At 42.0% G+C, this 18,252-nt stretch overlaps 1 protein-coding gene across 1 annotated transcript in view; it reads left to right on the top strand.

The window, feature by feature from the left end:
- Positions 1-18,252, top strand: part of SYNE1 (spectrin repeat containing nuclear envelope protein 1) — a 595,717-nt gene that overhangs the window by 37,766 nt on the left and 539,699 nt on the right. The window contains exons 3-6 of the mRNA XM_040350885.1: positions 4,611-4,706; positions 9,839-9,922; positions 13,789-13,881; positions 16,300-16,478. Coding sequence (XP_040206819.1) covers positions 4,611-4,706; positions 9,839-9,922; positions 13,789-13,881; positions 16,300-16,478 — 452 coding nt within the window. The remainder of the gene's footprint in view (positions 1-4,610; positions 4,707-9,838; positions 9,923-13,788; positions 13,882-16,299; positions 16,479-18,252) is intronic.

Below are 18,252 nucleotides of genomic sequence, written 5' to 3'. Positions count from 1 at the left end.
GCCAGGTAGCAGTTCAATAGAACAGTCGTATGGTCTGTGAGGAGGGAGAGTGTCGGCATTCTTTTTATTGAAAACATCTAGGTATTCATGATAGACGGAAGGCACAAGTTTAGCAGTCTCAGGATCCACAGTGATGCAGAGGAATGGTTCACCCGGGCTGGGCGTGTGAGGAAAACAGTGTTTCTTGCAATAATCAGAAGAGAAAGACACCTCCCCAGAGGACCAGTTGATGAGAGGATTGTGTGCCTTCAGCCAGGGTTGCCCTAGGATAACTGGGAACAGAGGGGATGTGATGACATCCAGACGTAGGAGTTCATGATGCCGAGAAAGACGTGGAACAGGGAATAAGTGCAGTCTCAAGAGTGACGGGTCCCGATTTAATACCTGAACCATCCGCTAGATGAACTAAAAAGCTGTTTTTCTTGGCGCACAATGGCAGTTCATGCATGGTAGCGAAGGAAGAGTCTACAAAACAGCTACAAGCCCCAGAATCCACAATAGCGGGGACAGTAAGGATCTTTCCTGAAAACTGGAGAGAAATTGGTAGTGAGGTGTGGTTCTGGCCCAGGCTTGGAGAAGCAACCATCTGGGATGGAGGAGAGGGTCTCCTACGGTGTCTTCGAGGACAAGACTGAAGGAAATGGCCTTCATCGCCACAATAGAGGCAGAGTCTATTATGATAACGCCGAGATTGTTCTTGCTGAGTCAGAGGAGATCTCGGAAAACTGGCAGGCGGAACCTTCTGGGTGTCTTTTGGCATAGCTGCGGAGGAGGCGGGTAAAGGAAGTTTGGAATGAACAGGCAACAAGTGGGAATTCAACGCTTTTTCAGACTGTCTTTCCCGCAGACGACGGTCAATCTGTATAGCAAGAAGAATCAGGTCATTCAAGGAAGAAGGTGTGTCCACCCTGGCTAGCTCATCCTTGATAGCTTCTGACAAGCCGAGACGAAAATGGAAACATAAGGCAGAATTGTCCCATTTGGTATCAGCGCTCCATAAGCGAAAGTCCGATACATAGTCCTCAACCGGCCTGGAGCCCTGTTGCAGGTGACTCAGAGTAGCTTCCGCTGTGTGATGACGGAAAGGGTCAGCATATAGTTGAGCCATGGCCGCAAAAAAGGAGTTCACGGAAGCCAAGACAGGATCATGTTGCTCTCGAAGCCGGTGGGCCCAAGCCTGGGGTTCATCCAGCAATAAGGAGATAAGGAATCCCACTTTAACTTCTTCCGTAGAGAAGGTGCGGGGTAGCAGAGAGAAGTAAAGTTCACAGGCACTTCGGAAAGTTCTGAATCTTTTACGATCTCCAGAGAAACGTTCAGGTAGGGGCACTCTTGGCTCAGGGGAACAGGAAAGTTCAACATGGTTGCAAGTCACGGTTTGAGCAGCAGAATGCCTGATTCCCAAGTCCTCAGAGGTAGAAGCCAGGCTCGGTGCAAGCTGCAATTGGTCGTGAAGCTGAACAAAGTCCTTATGTAACCCTTGCACCGTTTGAGAGCGTGCGGTAACAGTCCGACAGAGGGTTTGTAGAAGAGAGACCTCCCTTTCAGACTCCATCACTGGCTGACTGGTACTGTCACGTACCTGATGGGAGACTGAGATGAAGAGGTCGGCCTCTCTTGTATCTCCCGCCCTGGCACCGCTGGAGATGAAACAGAGGACACCAAGGGACAGGAGGAACACGAGTGCCTGCAGATGAAGACTCCGACAGCAGTAGCGGGAGGTGCGAGCCGGGATGAGTAGGAGGCACTCCGCTGGAGCAGCGACACTGGATATCAGATGAGGTGTAGTTCCTGGAAGACTTGTAGCAGGAAGTCGCAGGAGCAAGTCGCAGACACTGGGGGGTTGCCAGGGCTCAGCACAGGAAGCAGATGCGGGGTCATACAGAAAGCCGGGTCAAGTGGAAGGCGGGCAGCGAGGTACCAAGCAGCAGGCGGTAGCAGCGTCAGGTGAATAGCCAGGATCAGAAACCAGTAGTCAGGGGATAACAGAGTTCAGGAACGGGGTCAGGGCAAGCCAGGTTCAGCAACAGGAGATCAGCAAGGTAACAGCAGGATTCAGGGTATCAGGGTACAAGCTGAAGACCAGTCAGCACTGCCTGATGGTCAGAGCTCTCTTTAAATAGGCATCAGGAATGATCTTCCTGTCACATGATGAGCCTTTGGCTCCCATTTCATCTACTGGCAAGATTGCCAGTACTTCTTCTATGGCCATTTCTTCTACTGGCAAGATTGCCAGTACTTCTTCTATGGCCATTTCTTCTACTGGCAAGATTGCCAGTACTTCTACTACGGACATTTCCCTGACACTCCGTCCTTTCCTTACACTCGATGTGTTTGGCACGTCGAGTTCCTCGGCCGTGTGTACGAGGCCTGAGTCTTTGCATTGGGTGTCTGTGTGTGCCACACTAAGCATGGACAACAGAAAGAGGAGAAGAGAACTGTCTGAGGACTAGAGAACCAAAATTTGGGAAAAATATCAACAATCTCAAGGTTACAAGTCCATGTCCAGAGATCTAGATTTGCTTTTGTCCACAGTGCGCAACATTATCAAGAAGTTTGCAACCCATGGCACTGTAGCTAGTTTCTCTGGGCATGGACGAAAGAGAAAAATTGATGAAAAATTGAAACACAGGATAGTCCGGATGGTGGATAAGCATCCCCAAACAAGTTCCAAAGAAATTCAAGCTGTCATGCAGGCTCAGGGACCATCAATGTCAGTGCCAACTATCCGTAGACATTTAAATGAAATGAAACGCTATGGCAGGAGACCCAGGAGGACCCCACTGCTTACACAGAGACATAAAAAAGTAAGACTTCAGTTTGCCAAAATGTACTTGAGTAAGCCAAAATCCTTCTGGGAAAACATCTTGTGGACAGATGAGACCAGGATAGAGCTTTTTGGTAAAGCACATCATTCTACTGTTTACCGAAAACGGAATAAAGCCTACAAACAAAAGAACACAGTACCTACAGTAAAATATGGTGGAGGTTCAATTATGTTTTGGGGTTGTTTTGATGCCTCTGGCACTGGGTGCCTTGAATGTGTGCAAGGCATCAGGAAATCTGAGGATTACCAAAGGATTTTGGGTTGCAATGTAGAGCTCAGTGTCAGAAAGATGGGTTTGCGTATGAGATCTTGGGTCTTCTAGCAGGACAATGACCCTAAACATAGGTCAAAAAGCACCCAGAAATGGATGGCAAAAAATTCCTGAGGTGCCAACAATTTCGAGCATGACTGTATACTCGAGTATAAGCTGTGTTTTCGGACCTTTTTTTAGGGCTGAAAATACCCCCCTTGGCTTAAACTCGAGTCAGTGTACCTGCATTCTTGACAAGCGTTTTTTATAAGTTACGGCTTCCTCCTGGCGTTCCGTTCCATGACAGGCGTTTGACACTGTGTTCCGCCTATCATGGAGGTCCTCTCATCCTCGGACAGTTTCCAAGCAGACACTGGCCCAGATTCAGGTAGAATCGCGCAATATTTGCGTGGGCAAAGAGCAAACATTTTTCTCTGCGCTCCAGCGCCATTCATGGTTCACTTACGTAAACAACGTAAAATTTGAACGTCGCGAGCGGGAAGCGCAGCTATACTTTAGCATTGGTTGCGCCTGCTATTAGCAGGAGCAGCCTTATGCTAAAGTGGCCGTACGGAAACTCCGTACCTTGCGTGCGCAGGGCCCGCGCAACTTTTGTGAATCGGTGGTAGTATGCAATTTGCATACTATACGCCGATCACAAAGGCCGCGCCCCCTAGCGGCCAACGCAAGAATGCAGCCTGGGATGTGAAGGCATAAGGAGGCTTATGTCTGTCACATCCTAGGCTGCAGTCGGTGTAACGAGGTTCCTGAATCAGGAGCACTCGTTACACCGGAGCAAGTAAGCCCTTGCGCCGCGCAACCTATGGTTGCGCGGGCGCAAGTGCTTCTTGAATCTGGGCCATTGTGTTCAATGTTCCGCAAATCACGGACGTCCTCTTGTCCGAGGATGAAAGAATGTCCGTGATTGGTGGAACACTGAACACAGTGTCTGCTGGGATACTGAGTCAGAGGATGCGAGGACCTCTGTGATAGGCGGAACACAGTGTCAAATGCCTATCACGGAACGCCAGGAGGAAGCCACAATTTTTTTTAAATGGACGCCTGTCAAGAATTCAGGTACTCTGGCACAGTGAGACTGCAATGGGCACAGTGAGTACCGTATGGCACAATGAGACTACAATGGGCACAGTGAGGTATGGCACAGTGAGACTGCAATGGGCACACTGAGGTATGGCACAGTGAGACTGCAACCGGCACCGTGAGGTATGGCACAGTGAGGTTGCAATGGGCACAGTGAGGCGTGCAAATGGGCATTGTTGACCTTCTTTTCCGCTTACAGTAGCTGCTGCATTCTCACTCTATGCTTATACTCGAGTCAATACGTTTTCACAGTTTTTTTATTGCAAAATTAGGTCCTCGGCTTATACTCGAGTCGGCTTATACTCTAGTATATACGGCCTGCACTATATTCAATAAATACTTGTAATAAATACATATATTCAAATAGTTGTAAGCGGATATCTAATTGCACTTCATAAAACTGACTGTTGTCCTGTTTTTCCTCTTTTATAGAGAAATCCTCCGTTATTAATAAATGATCTTTTCGATGACATAAAAGATGGAACAAAGTTACTTGCATTATTAGAAGTCTTGTCTGGACAAAAACTGGTAGGTAACATAGAAAATGTTCAAAAAAGCTTTTCACATTCTGATTTGATTTTGTTTAATTTGATTTGAAAATATATTATAATATAATTATTATGATTTGAATGCATCTAATTGAAGGGTTTAGATTTAGTTTAAGCCCAGGTTCACACTGCTGCGATTTCCGATGTGTTCCAGAACACATGGGGGTTGATTTACTAAAGGGAAATAGAATCTGCACTTTGCAAAGTGCAGTTGCACACTGCAAGAGCAGTTGCTCCAGAGCTTTGTAAATGAGCAGAAGCCCTGCTGACTTTTTTTTATTTTCCTTGAACATGATTGGGTACTCTTTGCAAAGTGAAGCCTTACTTCATTTACAAAGCTCTGGGGCAACTGCACTTGCAGAGGACAACTGCAGTCTATTTGACTTTAGTAAATCAACCCCCTAGAATCACATGACAACAGAATTTACATGACTTTCTATGGAGGCTGTTCACATATATGCGACGCAATTCCAATGTGATTTTAAAAAGGGTCCTGTGAGAGTTTAGAGCGGTGCTGTGCAAATATTAATTCCATAGACTTGAATTGTAACCACTTATCTGTCCTAAGATATGCTTCCAGTACGAGAAAGAGAGAGAATCTCAGCTTTATTTAAATTGCATGCAAAACAAATTGAAATTGCCTCTGAACCGCAATAACTTGCACTGATTAAATCACAGAGCATAATGGATTAAACGTGCAATATATCAGTGTGAACCTAACCTAAGATCTAGTGGTTTAACATAATTACTTTATTATAGTCAGGCAAATTAAATAAGTTTGCAAATACAAGACGTTTCCCTTTTTTCTTTCTCTTGCCGTCTTTTGGGAGTTTTACTCCTAAGGCATTTGCAGACACTTTCCTTTCTGGACATGGTGGACACCACTGAGGCCTCGTACACACGACCAAGAAACTCGTCGCAAAAGAAACATCGTTTTCCCCGACGAGTTCCTTGTCAGGCTTGTCGAGAATCTTGTCAAGCTTTCTTTGCGTACACACTGTCAAGATAAAATCTTGTCGTTCTCAAACGCGGTGCCGTACAACGCGTACGATGGCCCTATAAAGGGGAAGTTTGATACCACTGGCTTAACCCTTGGGGCTGCTTTTGCTAATCTCACGTTACTGCGTGTTAAGTAAAAGTTTGGTATGACACGATTCACGCTTTTCAGTCTGTTACAAAATAGGAAAATATGAGAACAAAAGAAAAACAGAACAAAGTAGTATATAAAAGAATTGCAGGCGCCTAGATGTGACCTGATTTGGCCATTAATAGTTGGATCCAGGAATGTTTTTTATTTGTAGTAGGCACCTCCACAAGTCTGGTAAAACCTGTTCAGAGGTCCATAATTAGGCCTCTTGCACACAATATTCCTGTTTGAGCATCTATTTTTTCAGCCTTTTTCTTTTGTATGTATTTGCGCGTATTTTCACGCATATGCTTTCACGCAATTTTGCGTGAAAGCAAATGCGTAAAAATACACGCAAATACATACAAAGGAAAACAGCTGAAAAATAGATGCTCAAACATGAATATTGTGTGCTGGAGGCCTGTTAATGGACCTCTGAACAGGTTTTACCAGAAGAATGCACGGCGCTTGTTTATGTGCCTGTGTGCATAGGCACATTACAATTAAAAAAAAAAAAAATCTGTACTGAGCTTTTTCAAGCTGCAGTGTGCAAGAGACCTTAAAGTGGATGTAAACCCAATTCATGAAATTTGAGCTGGGCACATATATCTGCAGTATTTTTTTATCTCTTTTCAATGAGCTAAGTCTTATAGCTCTCTTCTGAACGGTTCCTCTGTTATCAGCCTGATAAATCCTGACATATTTTTTGACTTTTTAGACAAAAGCAGCCTGATTCTTTTGTCAAAGGAGGTTGCTAAAATAGATTAGCAGAGGGCAGCTCCTATTACAAAACACCTCTGAGAGTCTCTGCCTATGAGGAGAGGGGGTGTGTGCCTTTCCTCCAATCAGCAATGTTAGCTATCTTGGCTGTATGCCCAGACATCACACTCTGTGTTAACCAGGAAGAGAAAATCTGAAATTTCGAAACAGTTTATAAATGTGAAGACAGCAGATATACATATAAAACCTATGTAGGGAGATTTGGTTAATCTCTGTGTATCATCTGAGGCTGTTCACTTCACTGGGTGTATGGAGGGTTTACATCCACTTTAACCTCCCTGGCGGTAAACCCGAGCGTGACTCGGGGTTGGTTTTCAATGCTAAAATCGGTATCCCCGAGTCACGCTCGGGGTGGACGTGCAGCGGCGCGGCTTACCTTTCGCTGGATCCACAGGCAAATTACTCAACTTGTCCCTGGATCCAGCGATGCCACCCCGCTCTGTGAGCGAGCGGGTCCTCCTCGCTCGATTCACAGTCCCCGTGTGCCGCCGATCTCCGTTCCCTGCGACGTTACGACGCACGGGAGCGGAGAACGGCGCCAAATTCAAAAAAGTAAACAAACACTTTACATACAGTATACTGTAATCTTATAGATTACAGTACTGTATGGAAAAAATACACACCCCCCTTGTCCCTAGTGGTCTGCCCAGTGCCCTACATGTACTTTTATAAAAATAAAAAATGTCATTTCTGCCTAAAAACTGTAGATTGTCCAAAAGTGTCCCTTTATGTCAAAAATGGTTTTAGATCAGCTAGAAAACAGCGATAATAAATTATAATCACTTGCAGAAATGTGCGATAGCCATTTGTGGGGAAATTCGTCATAAAAAAAATAAAATAATGACAGCGACAATTCTGCAACTGAGCACATTTCAGTGATTTTGAGTTGATTACATTATTGAATAATTTTTATTATATTTATATTATTATTTGTTATAATTATTTATAATTATTTATTATATTATAATTTTGTTTTAAAAAAAAAATCATACCCGGGATGCCTACAAGACTCTTGCTTGGTAAGGCCCCGTACACACGGCCGAGGAACTCGATGTGCCAAACACATCGAGTTCCTCGGCCAGTTCAGTCCTGGAGCCGCCGAGGACCTCGGCGGGCCGAGTTCTCCCATAGAACAACGAGGAAATAGAGAACATGTTCTCTATTTCCTCGCCGAGGTCCTCGTCGGCTTCCTCGGCCGAAAGTGTACACACGGCCGGGTTTCTCGGCAGAATTCAGCCAGAAACTCGGTCGGAAGCTGAATTCTGCCGAGGAAACTGGTCGTGTGTACGGGGCCTCAGATTTAAGTGAGTTATTTCTAAAAATTACAGGCCTACAGTATAAAACGCCAAATTTCCTTGCAAAATAATTGTACCGCTTTTGGTACATAATTCCAGACAGAATCATACCGCCAGGGAGGTTAAGGTGGTATGGATTATCCTAGCCTGTCACCATTATTTTCCTAGTGACAGGTCATTGCTTCCAGTGCTTCTCTTTTCCCCTGCATAGGCACAAACATTCAAATTCACTCAATGCAGACCTGCATGTTTGTAAAATGATATTTAGCAATAGTGATTGTATGGCAAAAGTTATGCTACACAGCTAGCCACCGTCTCTTGACGGCTTATAATGTTTTGGCTGGAAATACAATTAAAAGCTAGCTATCCAGGGTAAAGGTCATCATCGGCAGACAAAAGCATTGTTAAATCCACTTTATTTTTATTTTCCTTTTCTTATTTCATACATAGATATGCCTATTCGGCATCCATTGCAATTCAATTAGCATGCATTATACAACATTTTTATATTCCTATAATATTCCATTGTACGTCTCTACCGTGTTTCTCCGAAAATAAGCCCGGGTCTTATATTAATTATGCCAACAAAAGATACAGTAGGGCTTTTTTTCAGGGTAGGTCTTACTATGTAATGTGATGTCTTCTCTCCCCCTCTCCCTCCCTGCCTGTCAGGAATCCCCAGTGTGAACTGAGTTAAAATGCTTATAAAATCCTATAATCCACTCTATTACAGTAGTATATAATGTACAATGTGTGTGTTTCTGTAATATAATTGTGCCAAATACCTTTGTTATAGAGCCGCTCTCTGCTTCTGTTACCCGCCGGAGCTCTCTTATCCCGCAATTATATTACAGAAACACACACATTGTACATTATATACTACTATAATAGAGTGGATTATAGGATTTTACAAGCATTTTTAACTAGGGCTTATTTTCAGGGTAGGGCTTATATTGCAGCCCTCCTGGAAAATAACGCTAGGTCTTATTTTCAGGGTAGGTCTTATTTTTGGGGAAACAGGGTATTTTTATATCTAATATCTATTAAACTAATCCTGGCTACCTTTTTCTTCCATATCAGCTCCCGCTGGATCTCAATTCTTTTGAACCATTTGTTCGATATCCATATCAGTGAATTATGGAAGATGTATAGGAGTTGTGGAGCCCAGACCCTTTTAATTAGGTTGGCCTTACCTACCACTGTCACATTTCTCTCTTTGTTTTGCCAGTAGTGGACCCAGGTTCAGCTGAAGATATTCAGCCGTATCCGGGGAAACCACCACACCCAGATAGCAAAAACTACTTGATATAGTAATCTGCTCTGCTCCTACCGGTAACTGCTCCCTCAACGGATCTATAGGCATTAATATTGATTTGGACCAATTTATATAAAACCCAGAGAAGCCTCCAAATTCTCTAATTATCCCCATTGCTGTTCGCAGCGACGCTGTCGTATCACCTAAATATATAAGTATATCATCTGCATATAAGGAGATTTTTTCTTCCCTCTGGCCCCTGCAAAACCCGACCACCTCCGATGTAGTTCCAAGCAGTATCGCCAAAAGCTCAACTGCCAGGGCGAACAGCAGTGGGGATAACGGGCATCCCTGCCGGGTGCCTCTATGTAGCTCAAATGGGGGGGGAGAGGTTATTGTTGACACAGAGTCTAGCTCTAGGTTTGGAGTAAAGCACACTTACCCATGTTATAAACCTGCCTCCCAATCCAAACCTAGTTAATATTTTCAAGAGGTAGGGCCACTCCACACTATCATTGTTATCTTCAAGAGTTGCAACAGCATCCTCAAGGAGGCCAAAAAGTCTAGAATCAAAAACGTAACGATTAAGCCTTTATTATTATTTTACAACAATTGTATAAGATTAGGCTAATTTTTTTCCTTAATACTTCCTGCAGCCATGTGAACAAGGAAGGCAACTGAAGCGCATTCACTGGGTAGCCAACATTGGTGCAGCGCTAAGGTTTCTGGAAGGCAGAAGGGTATGTTTTCTCACTACACTGCTTGCTATTCTTGATTGGTTATTGAATGATGCAAACACTGTTATATTGTATGACCTAGGCTGAGTGAATCAATGCTGACCCCTTTCCAATCTTTCAATTCTCCTTATAAGAGCATATGTATGAAGTATAGAGACATCACTAAAATCAATCAGCTTTTCACAGTCCTTTCTCCAATTCATTGCTTAAAAAATATATACTAAACATTTTCTTTCTAGTGTGTTTTCCTTAGAACCTCATTGTGTTCAATTTGTGTCTCATTATCACAAGAACTAACTTGCAATACCATGGGGCTGTATTGTAGCTACAGAACAGTACTTTGTTACTATACTTTGTTCAATATATAGCCAAAAGACCTTGAATATATCTTTTTAGGTACTGTGCAAGACTGACATTTTATTTCAGACACAGAGATTTAAACAGGTGGAATATTGACATATCGCCCCAAGCATGGAGATTTATTCTAGTAAAAAATCCAATCTAGCCAGACTGATTGAATCTATTGAAAGATTGATGCGTCCCTAGTAACACAAAGACACTCTAAACTATAAGAACATTTTCTTACCCAGCTATTGTGTTTACAGAGAGGATTCTCTAGATAGACTCCAAAGGACTTTTAAATTCAGAATAATGTATTTTGCTATATTTTTTTTAATGAACAGAAACGTATTACCGTAATATAGTCTTAAGCCTCGTACACACGACCGAGGAACTCGACGCGCGAAACACATCGTTTTCCTCGTCGAGTTCCTTGTTAGGTTGTCGAGGAACTCGACAAGGCCCATCGAGGAAAAAGAAGACATGCTCTCTTTTTGGCTTGACGGGATCCTCGACAGTTTGTCGTCGAAAAATGTACACACGACCGGTTTCCTCGGCAAAAAAAAAATCCCAGTAAGTTTCTTGCTGGTTTTTGCCGAGAAACTCGGTCGTGTGTACGAGGCCTGAGGTGCTCAGGTCAGCTTGAAGGTATTGAAGGTCCACATAGTATGCTCCCTATTTGTGTGCAATATATATAATTAATGAATTGTCCTCATAGCTCACAATATTAGAACGACCGTTACACAAATAGAGTTTTGCCTACATTTGGCAGCCTTTCAGACCCAATTCACATCATAGTGTTCTGCAAACAAATATTGCTGAGTTTAAAGCTTTTTTGATTAAGTTTAGGTTTGGTTGTAGAGAAGAATTTGTTTTTATTTCTGCTAGACATCCCTGCTAGATAAATTCCCCCTCTCGATTTGTCCTGGTGACCACTCTCCAAAATGTCAAAGTGTCCACAAAAGCATTTGTCACCAGAACAAAAGGTGAAAAAAAATCTTCCCATGGGGGCACAGCCAGCAAATTATAAACGAAGGGGTTTCCATATACTCCAAAACGAAACATAATATTTTTGCTATACACACACTGCAAAGGACAAGTTTACCCCAAAATTGATACTCAGAAAATTTTCTTTGGAAAAAGTCGGGCTCCCCTTTAACAGCTGTAATAAGTGTAGAGACCCAGGAACTCAAGCAAAAGATTTCACTAGTTTCTGAAAGATTTAAGAACTTGTTAGATGTTTAACTTTCCACCATCTGCCAAATAGTGGATTATCAGTTGTGGGAGAACTGCCCATTAAAGGACCACTGTCTGGTCCAATTATATTATTATATATTCCCCCCCAAAAATAGGAATTTCACAATATTGCTAATATAGCTTCCTGAAATATACTTGTGTATTACCTTACCTCAAGCCCCTGCATAGCAGAATTTAAAGTGGGCCTTCAGCCTACCCCCCTCTCAATTTTTTCACTATGCCCCTGCTTAACAGGTGATGTTGTAGGCACAGTTTAGATACTCACCCAGCCACTGGTTCCAGCGTTGACAGCCTTCTGTTAACAGACACTGCTCAATCCTGGGCCGCCATCTTACTTGTGATGTTATTGAGAAGCCCATCAGCTCTTCCGAATTCAGTCGGTGGGGCCTCATGGTTACGCGTTGCTAGGCTGGCCCCCTTCCCTCTTACTGAATGTAAGGCCTCGTACACACGGCCGAGGAACTCGACGTGCCAAACACATCGAGTTCCTCGGCCAGTTCAGCACTGAAGCCGCCGAGGAGCTTGGCGGGGCGAGAGCTCCCATTGAACAACGAGGAAATAGAGAACATGTTCTCTATTTCCTCGCCGAGCTCCTCGTCGGCTTCCTCGGCCGAAAGTGTACACACGGCCGGGTTTCTCGGCAGAATTCAGCCAGAAACTCGGTCGGAAGCTGAATTCTGCCGAGCAAACTGGTCGTGTGTACGGGGCCTAAGACTAAAGGCCTCCTTGGATATGTGGCATGCATATCCCAGGAGGCCCAGCGAGCACATTTGTCTGGGCAAATGATTTAGTGGCTGGGCCGAAACGTTTTCTAGAAAAAAAAAATCCGTATTCGGGTAAAGGAGGGAAGGAGGGGTCAAGAGGGGGAAACATCACATAGAGGGTGAAGATCCGCTTTAAGTTTGCATTGGCTACACATTTGTTACATATTTGTTACAAATATGATCTGTGAAAGCAGCAATATTTTCCATTAACTATGTGGTAAGAGAGCTACCGAGACAACCCATTTAAATTGAATTTGGTGAGGTAGACCTTCACACTACATGGTGGATGGTAAATTTTGCTGAACAGACACAACAGCACATAAATAAAATCTGAATGTATGGCCAGCATAAAGATCCCTAATAGAACGTAAGGGAACATTTGCCTAATCTGGCTGTTTGTATTTGTCTTCTCAGAGTGCTTCTCGCCTCACATACTCTAGAGCAGGGGTCTCCAAACTATGGCCCTCCAGTTGTTTGTGAATATCAGAGTTTTACAATGCAACATGGGACGTGAAGTTACGTAACAGCTAGAGAGCCATAGTTATTGAGAGCCCTGCTCTAGAGAACAGTCAATCTTCCAAGATGGATTTTCCTGATTATCCACCCCACTCTCCTCTCCATTGACATGAAAGTTCCTAAGCTGGCCATTTGTACAAATGTTCGTACAAAAAATTTAGTCAAAACATGCCTAAAATGTTCTTTCTTGCCATCGTTAAGTCAACTAATTTCATTTGAATCACTTAAAATTAAAACAAGCTGCAGATAGAAGCTGATTGGTTGCTACGCACCACACAGCTTTAGTAAATCTCCCCCATGTGTGCTTGTGTGCATGCCATAGTAATGGTGCTAATTTGGTATAGAGGCTTTATAGACTTGATAATTGCAACAGTTTTTTTTAATACTGTGCATTTTACTTTACATGCAAGTCTGTATACAGAGGATCCCCGGTTAGTAGTTTTAATAGACTGTAATAACTTTTAAGTAATAAACAACGGAATTTGATATTACATTTCTAGGATGTTTTAATGAGATATGCAGTTGAGCATGCTGGGCGCTTTATATTACTGCATACTTTATGTTGACTATATAATGATTTTATTTTTTAAGGTGATGCTTCTTTTACAATTTCTGTTGACGCTTTTTTAGAGCAGCTGTATATTCCTTTAGCATGTACATTGGTCTTGTTTTCTTGTTTTGTTTTTTCCTTATTTATGTTCCCCTTCCTATTTCCTCACGAGCATGTCTGTATTTCCACAGTGAATAGCAGCAAACAGCAACACCTACAGGCAATGGATATAATATGCCAGTATTACATATACCGTAATTTGGACTGAGCTTCTTTATGCCATGTACTGTATAATTACCAAACATCCTCAAGAGAAGTGTATAACACTAGCATCTTCTAAAAGAATTTGAATAATTAAATTCAAATTAAAACAAATAATTTAAAGCAGTAATTTGGAAAATACTATCCAGTTGTGATTCACTGTTGTTGTCTTTTTGTTTCAGATTAAATTAGTGAATATCAACTCAACTGACATTGCTGATGGGAAACCCACCATTGTGCTTGGTTTGATATGGACCATCATTCTGTATTTTCAGGTAATTGTAATTTGGGTTTAGGGAGGAACGCATCTGAGGCCTCGTACACACGACCGAGAAACTTGTCGTAAAAGAAACATCGTTTTCCTCGACGAGTTCCTTGTCAGGCTTGTCGAGAATCTTGTCAAGCTTTCTTTGCGTACACACTGTCAAGACAAAATCTTGTCGTTCTCAAACGCGGTGACGTACAACACGTACGACAGCACTATAAAGGGGAAGTTCTATTCCACTGGCACAACCCTTGGGGCTGCTTTTGCTAATCTCATGTTACTGCGTGTTAAGTAAAAGTTTGGTAAGAGACGATTCACGCTTTTGAGTCTGTTACAGCGTGACGAATGTGCTATCTCCATTACGAACGCTACTTTTTCCGAAGGTGCGCTCCCGTCTCATACTTTGTTCTGAGCATGCGCGGGTTTCTAAGCATACACACATACGTGTTTCTCGTCGTAAACAAGCCCGACGATAAACACGACGAGGAAATTGAGACTCCCGACGAGGAAAAGAGAACTTGTTCTCTTTTTTTTCTCGTCGAGTTCCACAACAGTTTTCTTGACGAAAAACATACACACAACCGTTTTCCTCGGCAAAAAAGCTCTGCCACCAAGTTTCTTGATGGATTCTGTCGAGGAAAACGGTCGTGTGTACGAGGCCTGAGAGTTACCATTTCCCTGAACATTGGGGATTTGGCTAAGTGCATTTGAGGTCATTGGAAATGGGAAATTAGGGCTTTAAAAGGCTTCTGAGGGTAAAAATGTTCCTTCTAATCATCCTACACTAGTTCTTGTGCAAAAAAACAGTCCCTCATTAGCTTCCTTACTTTACTTTTTTCTTTTTCTTTTTTTCAAAGAAAAAAAAATAGACAGTGAAAAAGGGTAAAATAAGAAATGTGAAGTGATAGTACACAAATATGAGCAATCAAATAAATGTTACTGCATCCATGTGTTTACATACATAATAATGTGTGCTGCATTGCCAATGAAAAGTAATTTGTTTTCAAAATGCACCTGGACATTTCCCTGAACATGCATTGCATGCATAGTGCTCTGCAATGCTCATGCATTGGGGTGCATTTGCATGTTGTGTTGGGGTGCCATAATATATGTCACTGCACCACCAATTTTACAACTCATTACCACAGCAAGCAAATGTGAAGTCTGTCTAATAAACAAAGAAGCAAAGAAGCAAAATAAACAAAACTACCCTAAATATATCCCCTCTGGCAGAAAAAACACACATCCTCTACATAAAAAGTAGTGATGGGTCAAACACCCCAATGTTTGGTTCGCACCAGTTTAAATTTGAAGGCTGCCCTGAGGGACATGTATCAATGCAAATATTTTTTAAAAAAAAAAGATCTTTTTTACAGGAGCAGTGATTTTAAAAGTGCTTAAAGTTCAACAATAATAAAAAAAAAGCCTTTAAATATGGTGCCCGGGGGTCCCCTTAGTCTGCCTGTAAAGTGGTGCATCTGTAGCGTGTATAGAATTAAAATTTCCGGCAATAAAATTCCATTTTCGGCAATGGAAAAATGTTTAAAAAATCCCTTTTCCCTTTTCTGAGCATGCAACCTGGCAGGCCAGGAAAGGGAGGGGATGAGCGAGTGCCCCCCCTTCCTGAACTATACCAGGCCATATGCCCTCAACATGGGGGGTGGGACCCCAAAGCACCTTGTCCCCATGTTGTGGGGACAAAGATCTCTTCCCCACAATTCTGGGCTGTGGTTTGGGGGTCTACGGGCAGGGGGCTTACTGTAGTCTGGAATCCCCTTTAAGAAGGGGGCTCCCAGATCCCACCCCCTCTATGTGAATGAGTATGGGGTACCCCTACCTACTCACCAAAAAAGTGTGACAATTCCTTTATTTAAAAAAAAAAAAAACAGTATGCCCTGATGTAGATCCATCATCAATCACGACACCGCCGCACAGCCAGAATTGAAAACAGGAAATAAAAATGCTCTGCCCGCCATGAAGTTCTACGCTTTGTCCACGGAAAATCCGATCATGTGTACCAGGCTTTAGTATTGTACCAAGAAAGATTCAATGCCAAAGGTTAAAGGGAGGCTAGAGGTCCATCTGCTGCTTTAACTGTAAATGTAAAATGTAAATATACAATATTTATTGTGTTTTTTTTATAATGTTTTCCTGACTAAAAACTGCATTTTTTTTACAAATAATTCCTGGCCATAATAATTCAAAACATATGCAGAAAATCACTATTTGTTTTAAAAGAAATGTAAAAAGTTGGGAGGGTGCCGGTCAGAAAGTGCTCTTGCGGCTACGGATTCACCAGTGCAAGGGCTTTCTGATTGGTCATTGACTGTGATATTTAAACTCAACTGCATTTTGTATGGCAGTATGTTCACATTCAAATTCAAGTGATCAAGTGTTCATGTATATTTTTTTTATATACTTTTTATAGATTGAAGAATTAACCAGCAATCTTCCACAACTTCATTCGCTGTCTAGTAGCACATCTTCAGTAGACAGTTTAGCGGGCTCTGATACAGCCAGTCCTCCAAACAAACGCAAAGTGGTCAATAAAATTCAAGGAGGTGCCAAGAAAGCACTGCTTAGATGGGTACAATATACTGCAGCCAAGTAAGTATATTTTTTTGTTAACTTTCATTATTTTGTATGTTCATAAAACATGTCTTATGTACTGTTATAAAACTTAGCATAGAATTTAAGCAAAGTCAAGATAGAAAATAACCTGTATACATCAATAACAGGGGTAAGAAAATCAAGCATGATTTGTGAATCTGATGTTTTTATGGCTAACTGAATTTTTTTGAAAATGTACATATGAATATGAAAACCCTTAAACACTTCAAGTAGTGTAAGTTTTCAGTGGTTACTCCTGCTGACCTGTATGTCACTACTGTGTCATGTAGTGACCTAGGGAATCAATGGATGGAACCATAGAGCACAGCTAATAATCTGGTCCACTTAAGGACCGAGCCTCCTTCTGAGATTTCTTGTTTACCAGTTAAAATGTTTTATTAATTTTTGCTAGACAATTACTTAGAGCCCCCAAACATTATACATTTTTTTTCCAACACCCTAGAGAATAAAATGGCGGTCGTTGCAATACTTTCTGTCACACCGTGCAGCGGTCTTACATGCGCACTTTTTTGTGAAAAAATATACTTTTTTGAATTAAAAAACGAGACAACAGTAAAGTTGGCCCAATTTTTTTATCTTATGAAATATAATGTTACGCAGAGTAAATTGATACCCAACATGTTACTCTGTAAAATTGCGCCTGCTCGTGGAATGCCGACAAACTTTTACCCTTAAAAATCTCCATAGGCGATGTTTAAAAAATTCTACAGGTTGCATGTTTTGAGTTACATAGGAGGTCTAGGGCTAGAGATGAGCCGAACACATCCCCCCCCCCCCCGTTCGGTTCGCACCAGAACCTTCGTACGGGCCGAACGTTCGCACGAATATTTAGAACCCCATTGACGTCTATGGGACTCGAACGTTCGAATTCAAAAGTGCTCATTTTAAAGCCTAATATGCAAGTTATTGTCATAAAACGGGTTTGAGAACCCGGGTCTTGCCCCAGGGAACATGTATCAATGGAAAAAAAAGTTTTAAAAACGGTCGTTTTTTCTGGAGCAGTGATTTTATTGATGCTTAACCTCCCTGGCGGTATGATTCTGTCTGAAAAAACATGCTGAAAGCGGTACAATTATTTGCAAGGAAATTAGGCGTTTTATACTGTAGGCCTGTGATTTTTAGGAATAACTCACTTAAATCTGACCAAACAAGAATCTAATAGGCATCCCGGGTATGACATTTTTTTAAAAACAAAATTTTAAATTATAATATAATAAATAATTATAAATAATTATAGCAAGTAATAATATAATTAAAATAAAAATTATTCAATAATGTAATCAACTCAAAATCACTGAAATTTGCTCAGTTGCAGAATTGTTGCTGTCATTATTATTTTTTTTTTATGACGAATTTCCCCGCAAATCGCTATCGCACAATTCTGCAAGTGATTATAATTTATTATCGCTGTTTTCTAGCTGATCTAAAACCATTTTTGACATAAAAAGACACTTTTGGTTGCTATGGACAATCTACAGTTTTCAGGCAGAAAGAAAGGTTTTAATTATATAAAATGACATGTAGGACACTGGGCAGACCACTAGGGACAAGGGGTGTGTGTTTTTTTTACATACAGTACTGTAATCTATAAGATTACAGTATACTGTATGTATAGTGTTTGTTTACTTTTTTGAATTTGGCGCCGATCTCCGCTCCCGTGCGTCGTAACTTCGCAGGGAACGGAGATCGGCGGCACAGGAGGACGCTGTGTGAATCGAGCGAGGACCCGCTCGCTCACACAGCGCGGTGA

This window comes from Rana temporaria, chromosome 4, assembly GCF_905171775.1.
Source record: "Rana temporaria chromosome 4, aRanTem1.1, whole genome shotgun sequence".
Taxonomy (NCBI): domain Eukaryota; kingdom Metazoa; phylum Chordata; class Amphibia; order Anura; family Ranidae; genus Rana; species Rana temporaria.
This window is presented reverse-complemented; position numbering and strand designations above follow the sequence as displayed.